The sequence below is a fragment of the Xyrauchen texanus genome, chromosome 15 (genome assembly GCF_025860055.1).
Source record: "Xyrauchen texanus isolate HMW12.3.18 chromosome 15, RBS_HiC_50CHRs, whole genome shotgun sequence".
In the NCBI taxonomy this organism is placed as follows: Eukaryota; Metazoa; Chordata; class Actinopteri; order Cypriniformes; family Catostomidae; genus Xyrauchen; species Xyrauchen texanus.
This window is the reverse complement of record NC_068290.1, coordinates 5,111,024-5,130,297: the sequence shown is the minus strand read 5'-3', so window position 1 is coordinate 5,130,297 and position 19,274 is coordinate 5,111,024. Positions and strand designations below refer to the sequence as shown.

General features: G+C 41.5%; 1 protein-coding gene across 1 annotated transcript in view; it reads right to left on the bottom strand.

Annotated features, from left to right (window-relative positions):
* Positions 1-19,274, bottom strand: part of csmd3a (CUB and Sushi multiple domains 3a) — a 372,265-nt gene that overhangs the window by 193,667 nt on the left and 159,324 nt on the right. Inside the window, exon 24 of the mRNA XM_052143551.1 lies at positions 14,470-14,661. Coding sequence (XP_051999511.1) covers positions 14,470-14,661 — 192 coding nt within the window. The remainder of the gene's footprint in view (positions 1-14,469; positions 14,662-19,274) is intronic.

Genomic DNA, 19,274 nt, shown 5'->3' with positions numbered 1-19,274 from the left:
TACTGGTGTATGAAAATGCAGCATCATGCCAAAACAGGCATATCATTATAATGTAATATAATATAATTTATTCCACGAGTAAGCATCCAATTACAGGGCAATACTGAAATAAAGCAGGTAATATTCGACTGGTTATATGATCTTAACATAAAGCAGCTTTTTCTGTAAGACTGATTTGACAAGAGTCTTTAGCTCATGGGCATTTACATCATTTTAAACAAGTTCTTCAAAAACACTTTTCTTATATACTATTACTTTGTTTAGAAATGTAGCAATTAGCAAAAAATTGTTTACGTTAACAAAAACAAATTATCTGGTAAAGACAGAAAATAAGACTTTGACTTCATAAATTTACACTCACTGGTTTGGGAATAAACGTTTCGGTACACTTGCTTGAATCTAGATTCCTGGATTTGACAACGATCTCATGCCGCCCACTAACCATCCCGTTGTGCTAATGCAACAATGTGGTGTAATTATGCATGCATGAGCTTTTAAAGTACATCCCCGGTGCATGTCATTAATTAAAGTTAAAACTCTGTCCACATTATTTATGAGCTCGGTCTTGCATAAAAATCAGAGGACTGCTGCATATATCACAAAATAAGGGAAGTATTATCATATTCATTATAGTGGCAGTCTCGGACTCCAAATTTGCACAACATCACTCATTAAAGCACTCATCTCTTGACTACATAATGGACTACATAAGTCGAAGTGCTTGTACAGATAATAGTAAGATTAGTCAAACACTGATGTCATAAGCTACACACAAAGAAACCCGACTGGAATTACAATGCAAAGTTACCAACACTTCAAACTGCAAAAAGAGGAAACTGGCCCCTAGCTCTCATTATTTACATTTATATGTTAGCGTTTAGCAAACACTTTTATCCAAAGCGATGTGCAGTTCATTCAAATATGTGTGTTCACTGGAAATCAAACCCATGAGATTGGTGTTGCTAGCGCCATACTCTTTCAGTTGAGCTTCAGGAACATATTTGAGCTACAGGTATCTTTTGAAATGCCTCTAAGTCTACGTTCAAAAGTCCTGAGAAATCTAGTTCTGATTAATCTATGCATCTTCTAACAGCTGAAAAGTGCAACTTTAGTAAAAATAAAAATGATGTTTTGCTGGTCGACATGACAGTAGCCTCGAACTTTATACGAACAACAATAGGAGTAGATGCACTTATAACCGGACCTGTTCCACCCGCTCTGAGCGGGTTTCGAACCGTTGTCAGCCGGCATGGGTGGCGGGTGCGCCAACAAGGAGGCTAAAGGCAGCCTCTAGTGTCAGTTGCTAGTGCATCCCATGAGGCCTGGGGAGTGAGGTTTACACATACCGCATAGCTATCACACACCAGCTGGCTCCCGTTACACAATATCACACAAAAGTAAACATTTCCGTTAACCGATGAGTTTAGGTTCAATACAAGTACAATACTCCGTTGTTATGATGACTTAACGTAAATGCAAAAACCACAATTTAAACACATTTTAACAGAAAAATGTATGTAAATCATTCTTCCAAAATTTGGCCCCATTCACTAACAGTGTAAGTACCTCACTGTAAACTCGATTTTTTGTTTTTATATATATTTTTTTGTAATAATGAAACAAAAACTATAGATTGAGCCTACTTGAATTGAAACCAGAATATTCCTTTAATATTTGAGAGTAAAATGTACTGAAATGCAACATTTGCTTGAATTCCAAAGCCTAAAACATATCTACATATGTATTTGAATGCAAGCATGATTTCACGTACTGTTGCATCCCAAAATGTCAAAATCCAATTTATGACGCAATTCAAGTATGCATTGAATTCTTCGGCAACACCCATATTACAATGTTTTTTGGTTGAAAATGTCTTAATTCTGCTACATTTCTGAATCTCATTCATACTGGAATGGTGTTTGTCCTCCACCAAGAGACTTTTGAAAATGCTCTTCAGTACCGCATACTTTGGAAAAAATCATGTAAAAACAATCCATAATTTTTATTTTTCAGATACACATTGTCAACACTATTAGAAAAGAAAATGAAAATCCAGTTTAATGGTTCACACTGGTCTCATAGAAACACGTTACTATATTAACATTTTTGCAAAATGATTTTTACATAGCTCGTTGTATGTATAACGGCAGTTTCCTGGTGAAATGAACAGTAGGGGCACTACAACAGCAATTCATTTAATTCCCTCTCACACAAATTACGAGTAAAACGGATGATTATCAGTTCATAAACACTGACTTTTCGCCCTGTGCCTCACACAATGCTATCTTATGACATCTAAACACTTTTACTTTTAAGGTGATACACTTTATCAGTTGATCTACTGCGCAATTTGTTGTGCAAACATTAGAGTGTTGCACTTGAGATGCACAGAACCAGGTACGAGTCCTGAAGAGCAAACAAGTTGGCACGTGAGCCGAAAGTGTCATATAAAGTATTAACAAAATTATATGGTTGCTTTTTTCATCTTACATTTGCTTTTCCTGATAGATATTGTTACATATAGGTTTACAGTAGGGACATAGTTTAACAAATACCTTTAATCGGAACTACCCTAGAATCATGGTGGCGAATTTTGCAGGGGCTAGCACCAATCATCACTATTATTATTTTTACATACAAAACATTGAGGTCTCCAGCCTCCCCTAAAACAAAGTAAGTCAGTCTCAAAAGAACCATTCAAACTGAAAAGAAACATCATAAATGACTGACACAAAGTTACTTATTTGATACGTTACCTAGAAATTGCATGGAATCTTAAATATGTATTATTCATTTTATGTAATAAAATATTAAAAATGAAATTTTGTTAACTATCAGGTTTAATTTGGATATTGAATCAGACTTTTGAACCATTTTAGGCCAATTCAATACATATTAGCTTGAAAATGCATGTTTTTCTCTAAGTTTCGGCCATCCGTCCACACTGAGACAGCGAAAACTGAGCTTTTCGAAAACGCTCTCCCAAGTGGATGAATTAGAAAACACTGTAACCCCAATTTTAGTGCAGACAAGGAAAACGGAGATATCTGAAAACGAAGTCATGAGATCCATTCAACCCAATCAATCAATATGGCGGCCCATGTTGTCAAAGATAAATAGTACTTTGTACAACATTCACGTTGCATTCCTTCAAAGGTGACAGGAAGTTTACTCAGAATTGATATCTGGCGATAGTTGTGTTTCACAAAAAGAGTCTTCATACATATGTTTTAGTGTGGATGAGCAACTTTTTGCATGAGCAAATCAAAAACGAAAACGCAGCTTTGATATGTACCCGGATTAATTAGGACGTAGCCTTAGTTTAAGAGTCACCGTCTTTGTGGTTTAAGTAGCGTACATGCTGGGTTTAAAATCTCAAACAATGATTGCATTTCTTCAAGAAAAATGCAATAAAATACAAAAATGATGTCATCCGCTCAACTGCGCAGCACGACAATGCGCACACGTTTAAAGTGTTCAAGCGCTGCCTGAATTGATCTGCGCCGCGATATCAGGGGCTCATGATGCACAAATGTTTTGCACGCAATGTGCCTGTCCACTGAATAGCAGTCTCATCACACTTTAATAGTGTTTAGCTTTCATTCAGTTAATGATCACATAAAACCAGGTAAAACAATCTGCATAATTATGAGAAAGCATAAAATCAAGAAGTAGACTGGCAGGCATGTGCGAGGGACTTCATATAAATAAAATACTAGTTTCTCTCTCTTGTTGTCGCATGCCATATGTTGCCGACCCCTGCTCTAAATAGACAGCCTCTCCATGCATCATACTTATAGTAACCCTCACAATATGTACACAGGAAACTTGTCTCACAATTGAGTTCAATACAGCAGGGCACAACATAGCTAATTCATTTGTTGACTTAACTCATCTTGTTGGTTGACCTGGAAATTTAAATGTAACGTTTTGCAGACTGAAGTTTGAGCAGACCAGATGTCTATTGTCTACAGCCTGTTAGACAAACCAGTACACCAACGTCCCATTGGAAGCAGCAAACTAGCATCCAAAATGCAACATATGCTGGCCATTTCAGAATGGTAATGAACATTCACTCTCAAAATGAGAATAAATTAAAAAAGCATGTTTGTTGATCAAGTATTTCCTGCTTGCACTGCTCCACGAATTAAAGATTATATAGTCATAATATTACAAGCTCTTGTGAGCACATTAAACTTTGAGCAATGACCCAAAATCTGATTAGCATATGCAATAAAACAAAATGACACCGACATACAAACAACAACAACAAACATTTAAGCAAAATGTGCTGAAGTGCCCTACTGAGCTACCACAGAGATATAGACATTTAGATTTATTTTAAAATGAATATGAAATCAAAATGAGCCATATTTACTTTCTTAATTATCCGTGTATGTTGTTGCAAAGAATAACTTTGTCTCTGTAAGCTTTTATCTAAATGTAATAACTGGCCTCTGAAACAACTTTTCTTTCTGGATGATGTCAAAAATCCCTCTTTTTTTCAACCACCACTCTTCATTCTAGTATGTAATGCTCAGTTTTCATGATCCAATCAATTCCCGACAGATAAAATCAAGTAAAATCAAGCCGAAACCTCACTGTGGCAGGGCGGAGGGTGGGGCCGGGTCGTGATCCTACACACCCGGTCCCGTATTAGGCTAATGAAGCCACCGTGAGGAATAAAGGCCGACTGCAGGGGATCGTGCGGGAGAGAGAGATCGTTTACGGACATGTCCGTCATGTGTGTGTTTATGTTGTCTTTTAAGTTTATCATCAAACCATTATTTATTTCGTCAAGCCGGTTCTCGCCTCCTATTTCCATTGAATACTTTACACTGGTGCCGGAAATCCCGCCGCTTTTCAGCGGCTGGTAGGGAACTCCTCCGCCCCTGGCAGCGGCCCTGACCGCTCCAGGCGGTGGGTTAGGAGCCCCTTCTCCCCTCGCAGTCGGCGTTGGGGTGGACAGTAGTGGCGAGAACTCTACTACGGCGTATCCCTCCTCCTTCCTGGGTTTCGGCACCAGTGTAAAGTATACAACGGAAAGGAGGCGGCGAGAACCGGCTATTGGTCGAGCCAGTATTGCTGTGTAGGGCTGATCAGGATGCTCAAATATGCAGAGCAATGTTTTGAAAGCACTACAGAAACACACTGTTCCCCTTCTGTCGCTCTCTCCACGTTGTGTCGGAGAAGCGACACTAGGGGTCTCTCTTGAGCGCCGATATTCACCTCTGACCTATTGAAAAGGGCCAATGGGAGTTGGCAGTCAGTATTTGCATACCCCGCCCCCGCATACGGGTACTTAAGCGGGGCAAATATGGAAGTTTAGTCAGAAAATTTCTTCGGAGCCGATGGTCTGTCTGCAGTTTGCTGCGAGTTACACACCACATTAAAACGTTCCTGTTTCCTCTGACGATCTGCATGCTGTTGGATCTTGACGGCGCACAACAGCGGCTTTCTCCTTTACATTGCACGGCGTGCATTGTTGCCCCTGAGCGCTTCGACAGCGCAGACACACACACACACTGTGTATTAAAAGAGTAAATTCCTATTAAAAGAGTAATTTCTCTAAAAGAGCAAAACACAGCGGCGTTGAACGTTCTTTTCAGAACGCGTCTTTTTCAAGATGCCCTTCCGCCCCTGTGTTGTTCCTGGATGCGGTAGAGTGCTCTCCGCTTCAGACGGTCACAGGCGCTGTCTTGTGTGTTTGGGCCGCGATCACACCGAGACGGCGTTTGTGGATGGTTCATGTTCTCACTGCGACCATGTTGCGGTCGCGACCATGTTGCGGTCGCGGCTTGCTTTCAACAGAAAGCAAGCCACCCCAGCTGCACCCCGCATTGCTCCTTCTTCCCAGGGGGTGGACCTGATCCTGATGTGCTGCAGGAACTGCGCTCAGCGACCGACCTCGCCCTGAGAGCGATGAAGGCCATCTCTCAAGCATCATGCCCCACCGCAGACCTGCCGCTACGGGCCCTGCCCCGTCTGCCCGCCGAGGGCGTCCCCCTGCGAAGAAAACAGCTCCTGCTCTGCCTCAACCCGGGCCCAGCTCTCAGCCCCAGCGTCGAGCACCCCGCAGGCAGCGCACGCCCCCTGTCTCACGAACCCCCTCTAGGACCCGGAAGGCTCCCAAGCGTTCCTGAGACAGCCGACCCAGAGCCGAAGACGTTAGCTCCGGAGGTGGTAAGACCGCTCCTTCCCCGGTGGAGGGCTGGGAGGAGAATTCTTTGTTTTTTCATTTGCCACACCCCCTGACGGGGGCTGTGGTACCCACATTCTCAATAAGAGCTATTTCCTTTGCCTCTGGGTCACCTGGCCCGCAAATGCCTTTCTCAAGGCAATCTGCTTTCAGATTATGACAGTCCCGGTACACCGGACGCGGCGATCCAGCCTTCCGCCTGCCCACAACTGTCCCCCGGCTGGCCGGTTCAGACGAGTCCAGAGGACGCCAGCATCAGACCTCCTCCTCAGTCACGAACCTGCCCCCTGCTGGGTGTGCGGAGCAAGGTAAGTGCTTTGAGTCTATTCTCAGCACCTCAGCCTCAGGCCGCGACGAAGCCGCCCGACGCTGCATTACCTGTTCCGCCCCGCTGCGAGGCCCCGCCTGGTACGAACAAAATACTAGTCCCCTTGGTGCCCCTAGCGCAGAGCTGGGAAGCATGGCTTTCGCTTCCCAATGCATCACGCTGGCTGCACCGGACCATTCGACCGGCCCCCTTCAGGGGCGTCCGCTTTTCCGCAGTACACGGCAAGCATGCCAGTTCCCTGCGCACGGAAATCGCGACCCTCTTAGCCAAGGGCGCAGTAGAGCCCGTCCCTCCAACCGAAATGAGGAAGGGTTTCTACAGCCCTTACTTCATTGTACCCAAGAAAGGCGGCAGCTTACGACCAATCCTGGACCTGCGAGATTTCAATCGGGCCTTGTTAAAACTCCTGTTCAAAATGCTCATGCAGAGAGATATTCTGGCTGGCGTTCAGCATCTAGATTGGTTCGCAGTGGTAGACCTGAAGGACGTGTACTTCCACGTCTCAATTCTGCCACGACACCGACCCTTCTTGCGGTTCGCATTCGACGGCCAGGCGTTTCAGTACAAAGTCCTCACCTTCGGCCTGTCTCTGTCCCCTCGCGCCTTCACGAAGTTCGCAGAGGCGGCCCTTGCCCCGCTACGAGAAGCCGGCATCCACATTCTCAACTACCTCAACGACTGGCTCATCCTAGCACACTCTCGAGAGTTACTATGCACACACAGAGACCAGGTGCTCCGGCACCTCTGCCGCTTGGGGCTTCAGGTCAACTGGGAAAAGAGCAAGCTCACTCCGGTTCAGAGCATCTCTTTTCTCAGGTTGGAGTTAGACTCAGTCTCAATGACAGCACGTCTCACGAGCGAGCGTGCTCAGTCGGTGCTGGACTGCCTCGCTTCCTTCAAGCCAGGCACGGTGGTCCCTCTAAAACTTTTCCAGAGGCTCCTGGGGTATATGGCGTCCTCCGCGGCGGTCGCGCCGCTGGGGTTGATGCATATGTGACCACTCCAGCACTGGCTCCAGACTCGAGTCCCGAGACAAGCATGGCACCACAGCACACATCGGGTAAGGATCACCCCCGCCTGCCTCAAAACACTCCGACCCTGGACAGACCTCTGCTTTTTACAGGCAGGAGTGCCCCTGCAGCAGGTGTCCCGACGTGTTCTGGTCACGACCGAGGGCTCCCGGTCCGGGTGGGGTGCCGTGTGCAGCGGGCACGCAGCAGCGGGCCGTTGGAAAGGGGCCCTGCTGCGTTGGCACATCAATTGCCTGGAGTTGCTGACCGTCCTTCTTGCTCTCAGGAAGTTCCTCCCGTTAGTTCGGGACAAACATGTACTCGTGAGATCGGACAGCACCACGGTGGTGGCGTACATAAATCGGCAAGGCGGCGTACGCTCCCACCACATGTCACAACTCGCCCGCCGTCTCTTCCTATGGAGCCAGCAGCGACTCAAGTTGCTGCGCGCCACTCACATCCCCGGCAAGCTCAACGTCGTAGCAGACGTGCTATCACGACAACGCCTGCCCGGCGGGGAGTGGAGGCTTCACCCCCAGTCGGTCCAGCTGATTTGGGAACGGTTTGGCAAGGCCCAGGTAGACCTGTTTGCCTCCCAGGAAACCTCCCACTGCCCGCTCTGGTACGCCCTAACAGAGGCTCCCCTCAGGACAGACGTGCTGGCACACAGCTGGCCCGTGGGGCTGCGCAAGTACGCATTTCCCCCAGTGAGCCTTCTTGCACCGGTGCTGTGCAAGGTCAGGGAGGACGAGGAGCAAGTCACGTTGGTGGCCCCCTACTGGCCCACTCCGACTTGGTTCTCGGAACTCAGGCTTTTCGCGACAGCTCCTCCCTGGCGAATTCCCCTGAGAAAGGACCTCCTCTCTCAGGGACGGGGCACACTCTGGAACCCGTGCCCAGACCTCTGGAACCTCCACGTCTGGTCCCTGGATGGGATGCGGAAGAGCTAGCCGGCTTACCGGCCGATCGCTAGAATACAATCAACCAAGCCAGAGCCCCCTCTACCAGGCACCTTTACGCCCTAAAGTGCCGCTTGTTCGCAGATTGGTGTTCTTCCCGAACTGAAGACCCACAGAGATGCGCGATCAAGTCAGTGCTCCTGTTCCTACAGGAGAGGCTGGACAGGAGGCTGTCCCCGTCCACCCTCAAGGTGTATGTTGCCGCCATTGCCGCCCACCATTGCCGCATGACCTGATCCTCAGGTTCCTGAGAGGCACCCGGAGGTTGAATCCCTCCCGGCCAGGCCTAGTTCCCTCCTGAGATCTCTCGGTAGTCTTGGCGGGACTCCAGAGACCTCCCTTCGAGTCGCTTGAATCAATTGGACTCAGGGCCCTCTCTCTTAAGACGGCCCTGCTGATCGCGCTCGCCTCTATCAAGAGGGTCGGGGACCTGCAAGCATTCTCTGTCAGTGACACTTTCTTGGAGTTCGGTCCGGCAGACACGTCTGTGATCCTAAGACCGCGACCGGGCTATGTGCCCAAGGTTCCTACCACACCCTTCTGAGATCAGGTAGTGAACCTGCAAGCGCTGCCCCGGGAGGAGGCAGACCCAGCCCTTTCATTGCTATGTCCAGTGCGCGCCCTGCGCATTTATCTGGACCACACACAGAGCACCAGACGCACTGAGCAGCTCTTTGTTTGCTTTGGGGGACGGCAGAAAGGGAATGCCATCTCCAAACAGAGGCTCGCCCACTGGGTTGTCGACGCCATCACACTGGCTTATCACACCCAGGCCGTGCCCCTACCCTTGCGGGTCTGAGCTCACTCAACAAGGGGTGTTGCATCCTCGTGGGCACTGGCCAAGAGCACCTCCCTAGCAGACATCTGTAGAGCTGCGGGTTGGGCAACACCCAACACCTTCGCGAGGTTTTACAACCTCCGCGCCGAGTCGGTTGCGTCTCGTGTTTTGTCAGGTCCGAGCCCGTAGAACTCGGTAACATGTAGACCGACCGGCCGTGTGGATCGCTTGCGCCCAGCGCCCTTTTCCTGACATCAAGTTAAAGTAGTGCGCCTTCTTCCCAGGGCGCCCCACTCGATTCCTCCCCAGCCCTCCGGGTCCGCGGTTCAGCGGAGGAACTCGCCGACCCAAGCCACTGCGGGTACCCTGATGGCTACCCTGTACTGGTATAGGTGCTCCACAGGTAAGGCCTCCTGCTCGGACTCCCCCTGTGTGTATTTCCACGGTTCTGTCCCCTTACGAGCGGACCCCTGTGTCTCCCTTAGGCAGTTACAGCTGCCCCGGTCGCCGTACTGTAGCAACTCCCCCCTTTCGAGGCTGGATCTACCACCGCACCATACTTTCCACACGAGCCCTAAGACGGCCGTGTGACGTGTCTACCACTTTTTCTCCCCGAGAAAAAGGGCAGGTGTGGTCTCCGCAGGGTCTGGGTAAGATCCCCTTCCCTATATGTGTGTAAGGGCCCCGGCCGTGATTGCTCTATGCGAGAAACATAGAGAGAAAAGAGGCCCAGCCAGGCTGGCCCGTTCGCATGTTGGCAAACATCGCCTTGTTCCCCTTCCAGGGTAACTAGAAGGATTCCGATGTTCTTATGGGGCATTGGGGAAGGGTACGTGCAGCCGGGTACAGACGATGCGCGGCACTGGTTGAAATCCCTGCCCGCCTCTGTATCGGCAGTTCACGTACACAGTTCAGCGCATGGCAAGATTGGAACGGGTCCCCTAGTGTCGCTTCTCCGACACAACGTGGAGAGAGCGACAGAAGGGGAACGTTTGGTTACGTATGTAACCTCCATTCCCCGAGGGAGGGAACGACACGTTGTGTCTTTCCTCCGCCATGTCGCTGAACCGAGCCACTGTTGTGGCCGGACCATTTCCGGCTCCTCAGAAAAATCCTGACTAAACTTCCGTATTTGCCCCGCTTAAGTACCCGTATGCGGGGGCGGGGTATGCAAATACTGACTGCCAACTCCCATTGGCCCTTTTCAATAGGTCAGAGGTGAATATCGGCACTCAAGAGAGACCCCTAGTGTCGCTTCTCCGACACAACGTGTCGTTCCCTCCCTCGGGGAACGGAGGTTACATACGTAACCAAACGTTTGCAGTTTTAGGGAAATTAACCTACAAATGGCTTACTTAATGTTGTCTCTAAATATTAAACTGGGATAAGAGAATGTATATTAAAAGAAGATTCATCCCACCTTTTCTTTAAAAAAACAAATATCGAAGTTACAGTGAGGCACTTAGAATGGAAGTGAATGGGGTTTAAAGGCAGAAATGTCAAGCTTTTAATTTCATAAAAGCACTTACATGAATTCTTCTGTGTATTATTTGAGCTGTAAAGTCATTTCAGAGTTTTAGGGTTTGTTGACATTAAATCTTCATGGCAACGAAGCTGTAAAATTGTCTATATCTTTACACAGAAAGTTGGTGATTTTATCACTATACTTTTGAAAAAGTGAGTATTTTTTGTTGTTGTTATTGTCTATTTGTGTATTAAGACACACATATAGTCAATAAAAATATTTAGACATAAAAATGTAATAAAAATAAAGAATAAAAAAAAACAAAAAAACAATAGTCCCTCTCCGCTGCCCCTCCCTGAGAGCCCTCCAAAAAGGCCAGATAGCTGCCCCACTTCCTAATGTAAATATCCATGTTAGCCAGCCTTCTATACACCATCTCCTCAAAAGCCGCCACCCTGCCCAACTCGATGCACAACTCACGAAACGAGAACGCACCAGATGACCTCCGTCCCTTGAGGATTAACTGCTTGCCAATCATCACGCCGGTCAGGACCCAGCTCTCCATATATTCATCACCCACATGCAGAACCGCCCCATCCCCCAAAACACACAAACTGGAGCAATATGAAATCTGAGTGTCAACAACTTCACATATGATGCTCTGAACCCTCAGCAAAACTCTTGGATCTTAACACATCTCCAAAAAACATGGATTGTGCCCCCATCTTCTGATTGGCATGGCCAGCAGGTGGGTGTGTCTTTAAGACCAAGCTTATACAATCTAGAGGGGGTCCAATAGAATTTTAGACTTAAGAATTTAAGTCTCCAAGTAAATTAAATTAAATTAAATTAAGACTCCAGTAAAAGTCTTGATATTTTTTTTAATCTTAGCCCACGCTCCCACCTCCAGTACCAAGTTTAAATCTTTCTCACATACTCTCTTGAGTGAAGTTAAAGCTCCATCACCCAGACTCTGAATTAGCAAGGAGTAATACACTGATGCCTCATGACCTTTTCCAAAAGCAATAATCGCCACTTCCAGAGTATATGCCACTTTAGGGGAGTGTATGCTACCCCCTAAAATAGTACAGGGCAGGTGGCGCAGCTGTATATACCTAAAAAAAGAGATCTAGGAATCCTAAAATGTTGAACCATGTTTTGAAAAGATCTCAGCACTCCACTCTCATATAGGTCACCACTGATTGGCCCTATTGACTTCCACTGTAAGTGCTTTTTTAAAAGAAAAGGAGGGGCAAGTCAAAATGTATTATTATTTTAATCAACATTATTCCACGAATGCTGTTGATTAAGCTTAACTTGTATTGAACCCGGAATATTCCTTTAACAGTAAAAATGTTACACAGCTTTAATCACATTACAGAAGTAAAACAGCTTGTGAATGTCAACTTACAGTACAAATGGCTTACTTACAGTTGTCTCTGCATATTAAACATGAATAAAGAACTTTAACATTGGAAAAATAATGCACTTAAGCGTTTAATAATCTTGTGTTTGTATGAGGCATGCGTAGCTAACAAAGCACAATTACACAAATCCTCGCAATAGACAGGGATCAAATTTGAATTAATAAGGTTTAAACATGTAAGATCTTGGGAGGAAGGAAATAGTGTTGAAAGTAAAAACTTGAGCTATCGTTCGAGCACTGATGCGAGACGCATGACATGGCAAGCTATTGTACATCAATTATTAGCAACAAAAACATGCAAAAAGACTGCACATGGCAATGATCAAAATGGTAAGCATACTACAACAAAATACGGTGCAGTATGTACTGTATACTGGGTGCTATTTTTATTTTTTTTATAGTATGTGAAACTACAGAATAAGGCCATGTTTAGCATGCTAAAATACTACTCTTTACTATTTCTGCAGTTTGTGTGTGTTTCTTTGACTTCAGGCACATTTAGCAATATTGACTTCTAGAAATTAAAGTCTTGTTAGAAAAAATAAATAAATAAATAAATCACACTCTCAGTGTCATTTCCAACACATCTCAAATTCTGTATAGTGTAATAATAGAATTCTATAGTGGAAATGATGCTGATTTACTGTAAAAAAAAAAATATATATATAAAACATTATTTTTTATTTAATAGAATACAAACTTCTTTGTTCAGTTAAGGCTAATTTAATAACTCATTTTTATGAATCCAAAAAGCACGCAATTAAAATATATTTGTAAAAAATGTGCATTATTTGGCAAAATTACAGCTTGATTGTAGATGACTACCAATACAAATATGAAATAAAAATAATACACAAAACCATATAAAAGTGATATTTACTTTGATTTTCTTTGTTTTATTCAAAAACGACTTGTCATATTTCAAATCAAGCATGCTTTTCTGACTTTGTAAAACATGTTATTAGCGGCAAAATGTTTGTTGTTGTGGAAATGACACTACTACAATAAGTGAGACTTTTTTTAAAAGATTATAGAAAAAATTGTACACAATAAAAATGTAAAAGGTTTATATTTATTTCAATCTTTGTTTAGAATATAATAGTTTTAAAAGTAGTCATTTGTATTTTTATAATATATTTTCAAAGGCAAGTCTAAAATAGTAAAATCAATACATAAAGAATATTCGAAAAGTACAAAAAATGAATGATGAAGACCTGGTAAAAAATATCCAAATCAACTTTAATGGTGCTTTACATAGCAAAAAGAGAAGAAAAAATGTAAATTAGTTTGTTTTAATAAAAGTTAACCCCTAGGACAGGGGTGCCCAATTCGTCGATCGCGATCTACCAGTCGATCGCAAAGGCAATGCTGGTAGATCGCACAAAATTTAAATGTACTTTCGTAAAATTTTAATAAAAATAAATATAATGTCTTTCCTTCTTTTAGTTTCTGTCTGACTTGCACTTGACAAGTAAATATTGACCAAGCGAGGTTTTGTTTATTCAGTTGCCATGACAACTAGGTTTGCGCATACGCTCCTTCCAAGGACTTCTGAGAACAGAGCGCGAAATTGCAATGCTACTGCCCGGATTAAGCAAAACTGAATGGAATCAGACAGTAGCTAATCCGGGCAGTAGCATCGCAATTTCGCGCTCTGTTCTCAGAAGTCCTTGGAAGGCGCGTATGCGCAAACCTAGTTGTCATGGCAACTGAATAAACAACCTCGCCTGGTCAATATTTACTCGTCATCAGAATAAGGTAAATGACCTGACTATTGTAATCTATTGTGCTGTAGGTGTTTTGTGTTTAGTTTTAAAACTGAATGATATCACCACTGAACATTATTATATATTTTTTTATTAATTACCAGATGAATTCCATGTAGGGATACATGCAGTAGTCCCAACAAGCATTTTCTTATTTTAAATTAAACTGTGTTTTTTTTTAGTTGGTAGATCTTAATGAGTTGGTCATTTAAAAGCAGATCATCACACAAAAAAGTGTGGGCACCCCTGCCCTAGGACATGAAATTGCCTTAAGTTAAAGATACACCCATGTCATATCTGATCAAATAATATGTCTAGAAAGAGACGTTAAAAATAGCATCTGTAATTATTTCTGTTTCATTTGTCACACTGAGTATAGAAGGTAAAGTTGAGAGTATACATGCACATTTTGGCAAAAGTAATAGGTCATCAGAGTATTCCATGCACACAAAAACTGCATACTGTGAACATTATACATACTATGGGCTGCAGAAATGTCTCGCCCTGCTGTGTGTTAACTAGTGGGAGAGTGGATTACCTATGCAAGAGGGGAGCGGGTGATCCCACACCCGTCTCTCGCCCGTCATACATCTCAGTATGCTACTGCCATGGAGACTATAACCAGGATCACAGCGGTATGTGACCTCACTGCCAGTGAAGTGGCCCTGATCACTCGCTTTTGACCCAAACTGAGGCATGCCGGGATCGTCGCAGTGAGAAAGCTCAAAACCTGCAAGAAAAAAATTTGAATCAGCGTGCTCAAATGATCGTCTGCAAGTGTTATCATTATTAACGGAAACTAAAATGAACACTAAATGAAAATATTCCTGTTAACTGAAATAAAAACATCTTTAAAAACATAACTGGAAAAAACTGAAACTAAACAATTACATTTCCATGAGTCCAAAACGAACTAAAACAAAAATGAGCACAAATTAATGTTTGTTTGTTTTTTTTATTTTAAACCTTTTCAAAATTTCACCTTCATTAAACATGAAAATGGCACAAGAAATTTAAAGCCATTAAACATATACATTTATAATGTATATTAGAAAATTTAAAAAATAAGTTATTATTAATAATTCTTATTGTAAATAATTTAAATCAAATATAATCATCATTATAAATAAATTAAAACAAAATTCAAAATTCATTGAAAATTTTAAAGAAATAAAATATATATATATATACATAGGGGTCAGGACCCCCCCTATCTGAGGGTTGTCCCCCCCTAAAATATCATTAAAATATGTGTATTGTAAATAATATAATGATATATTCTTAAAATAATTGTTTAAGAAATAAAATAATACAAATGCAAACGGGGCAACAACAAAAAACCCCTTGGTGTCCCCTTCAAAAATTGCTCTTGAGAATTGTTATGTTTATTGTCCCCCAACATTTTGATGAAATTTTCGCCCCTGTATATATATATATATATATATATATATATATATATATATATATACACACTCTAGAGCAATATTACTAAACATAAGATCATAAGTGATAATAGTGAGAAAATATTTTTTTTTTTAAAAGTAACACTGCTATGACATGCTTTGGTATGAATGGGGAACATCAATATGTGTTGGATGTGAAAATTACCACCCAAAAAGAAGCAGAAATGCACAAAGCTGCTGGAGATCATGAAAATATATTAATAGAAAAATGTCCAGAGGGCTAATCCTTTGCCCTGCCCTGCAGCTAACTTCCTTTAAAATAATATCACTTCAAAATGTAACCTCTGAAAATCAATAGAACTGCTCGAGTTTCAAAACGGAGCTTTCCCACTCTATTATTTCTGATTTGTTCAATTACATTTTATGAACAAACACAATTTCCTTTGTATTTTTGATGTCATATCTAATTAAAGTGAACAGGAGCACAAATAATATCATTACAAGCATTTAATCCTAATCAGATTTTAAAGAGAATGATACAGCTAATTAATTCATTAAAACTAGGTGTGGGCTGAAAAGAACACAATCCACCCGGACGTTTACTTCCCCGGTGGAACATCGCTGTAGAAATAGCATTATTAATTTCACTTTGAGATTGCATAATGCAACCTTGTTATGCACACAAAACAACAAAGAAATATAAACTACAAGCAAAACTTGTTTTACATGCAGACTGATAATGATGTGAGACAATAACATGGGAAACACGGTGTCTGCTAATTAAGACATTACTGACGGGAGATGAAAATACAATGTTTATGAATAAGAAGATTGCACTGCTAATAGCTGGAATCATTTTAGAGGCAAATTATTTACATTTAATATCTAGTCTTGTGTTAACTCTTATTAACTCAGGCTATATTAACAGAAGGGTTATGGGTTAGGGAGTTCGCTGACCATATGATCCATGTTGCACACAAAACTGGAAGGCACTTTCTCAATTTGGAAAGTTTAAATCTGATTGGATGGCTTTACACAATTGTATTGGGAGTAAAGGCACACCGTTCAAGTTTCATGACAAGTTGTTATAATAGTACGAGATGCCAAAATTGTAACAAATTGTATGAGTATGCTTGTACAAAAATATAACAATGAAAAACAAACAAACCAATGAATGATTTTATGTACGATTTGTTATGTATTGTGTCATGTATACTTGGAGAGACGGGTAAAAACTGTAGATCGACAATGCAAAAACCTGCTATGGCTTGTTTATAGCTGTGCATATAAACATACTGAATGAGCTAAACACAAGATTTGCCAAAGTTTGCCAGGTTAGTGGCAATAAAATATATATATTGGTGGGAAAATAACTATATGCGCATTATTTATATATATATATATATATATATATATATATATATTAGCATATAGTGATTTTCCCACCAAAGTTATTAATTTACATTTTAACTGAATTTTTTTTCAATATGACATTGGTGTTATTTTGTTTAATGTTCATGTGAAAGATTTTTATATAAAAAATAAAATAAAAAAAATGTATGGTATGATTTATTGATTTTGATCTGATCAGTGATGTATGTTTTGTTGACATCATCCTAGAAAATAAGCTTGTAAAGGCCTGCCTGCAGTCCCGTGAGAACAAATTAAAATATCAAAATATTAATAACTACAGTCTTGACCAACACAAAATAAAGCTTAGGAGCTGTTCTTTACAATGTATGTAGGCAATATGACCAATACTGCACAAGTGCATTGAAATTTGCAGGCAAATCAGGAGTGTTTCGTTTTTTGATAATTTATTGTAAGTTTTGCACTGTACATATTATTGTAATTGGTAAAAACATTAAACTCATCAAATAGCCATGTGTCATATGTTGTTGGAAAGCTCACAAAGACTAGAATACAAGCAGTCTATTTGTCAAAAATATAGCGAGTAATAGCTAAGTCTTTGACATTTATGTTTCATAGGAACAGGCGTTGCTCATATTCCACTTTTCTGCTTATAACTTCACCTAAAATATACATAACATAAAATATCACACACCATTACTTGGATGAGGTGATTATCTTTAAAAAGAGCACACACACAAAGTAATCATATGCATAGATCATTAGATAACCTACACAAAGCACAAGGGGCACACAGCATCTAGCTATCTAGGAACAAACACTTTAGCTTTCCTGGATCACATGATGTCATCAGAAATGGTGTAGCATCAACCAAATGGATTGAGTTCAGATTGCTCCCTCCAGTGGTGATATTCATTCATATTTGGGCAGAGAATTATGTGATCAATCACACTAATTACATATGACCACCAGGAGATAGCGCCAGGTACATGACACAGACTCATTGATGACTCAAATGGCACAGAACTAAACTCATTCTGTGAAATCTCATTACTAAAATCATGTCTGCACACTATACAAACCTTTAGTTATTGTTAAGTTTGTGCATATAATTAGTTCTTATGTACAATTATTATTTTGTATTTGTTTGAAGAGCCTTTTGGACACTTTGAGATGGTTTTCAACACTAGGATAAATTATTTTTTTAATGCTATAACTTTTGATTGCTCTGTTGTATCAACACAAACTTTTACTCAGTTACAGTTGACATGACTAGGAACAAAACAAAAGCATTTTTTTGGAGCCCTTATTTACACACTGAGGTATATAATATCAAATCAAAAAAATAAAAATTTTGACTCATGTTTTACTTGATTTTTTTCTGCAGTTTCTTAGGATGAGAGTTACAGAATTTTTCATAATCTATATTATTAAAATATTTGAAACGTTTTCTTTAAAATGTAATCAAACACTCGACCCTCCTTGTTTTTGTTTTTTTATAAGTTTAATGCCTTTAATTTCGGGTATGCCACAGAAATAGGAATTCTTTAAAAACACCTTTAGAGCTTAAATGCTTAAGATCATTTACAACCCTTTTCTCATTCGGGAAACAAAATAAAATAATAAAATAAAGAACATCAGTCAAGTTGTCATTTATGAATACAAATAATGTCAAGAACATTTTTACCCTCAGCGTTTATTTGCAAAAAGTGAACTGAATTGAAATTTCGGGAAATCGATTATTTATTTATTTAAATTCTTTTTTTTTGAGAATGACCGAAGCCTTCTCAGTTACTGATGTGCCATTTTCAGTATTTACTTATTTATTTATGTAATTGGCACTGAATGCCATTGGTTCTTGCATGTTTCGTAACCAAATTCTTTTACAACTGTATTATGGTGGTTGTTTTGTCCTTTTTGCTTGATAGCATCAGTCACTAATAACTGAAGGAACATAAAGCATTTTTGCATAAACCATTCCTTTAAAAGATTTGTTGTTCTGAATTTTTCTACTTTTCTCCACTGTAGCTTAGATCTGAATTTAAATATTACAGTTGCAATTTTGCACACTATTTCAAGCAATATCCAGTATATAAACAAGATGCATTGAGCAGTAAATGAGTGAGTCCATCTTAACGCCTCCAGAGCTGGGCATTAGAAAGTCAATTTTCAAAGAGCCGAGGATGTGCTCAATACTTCTGTTTGCCTCATTCAGCATGAAGTTTTCCTCCTGCTGAGCCATTACCACAGTACCATGAGCTATAATCTCGCTGCAGAGTTTTTGCACGCATTATGATCAAGATATCAAATAATACGGCAATGTGAATGTGTGCTAGACACGTTAGAAAACTGCTCAGAAGAAAAGAAAGACCATTAATTAAAAGAAAATGGCAATAGCAACTATGGTCCACAAATAGGATGCTGTTAATTCAAAGGGTTTCATATTAAAAGTAATACATTGTGTGTGTGTGTGTGTGTGTGTGTGTGTGTGTGTGTGTGTGTGTGTGTGTGTGTGTGTGTGTGTGTGTGAGCGTGTATTTATCACTTTGTGGGGACCAAATGTCCCCAT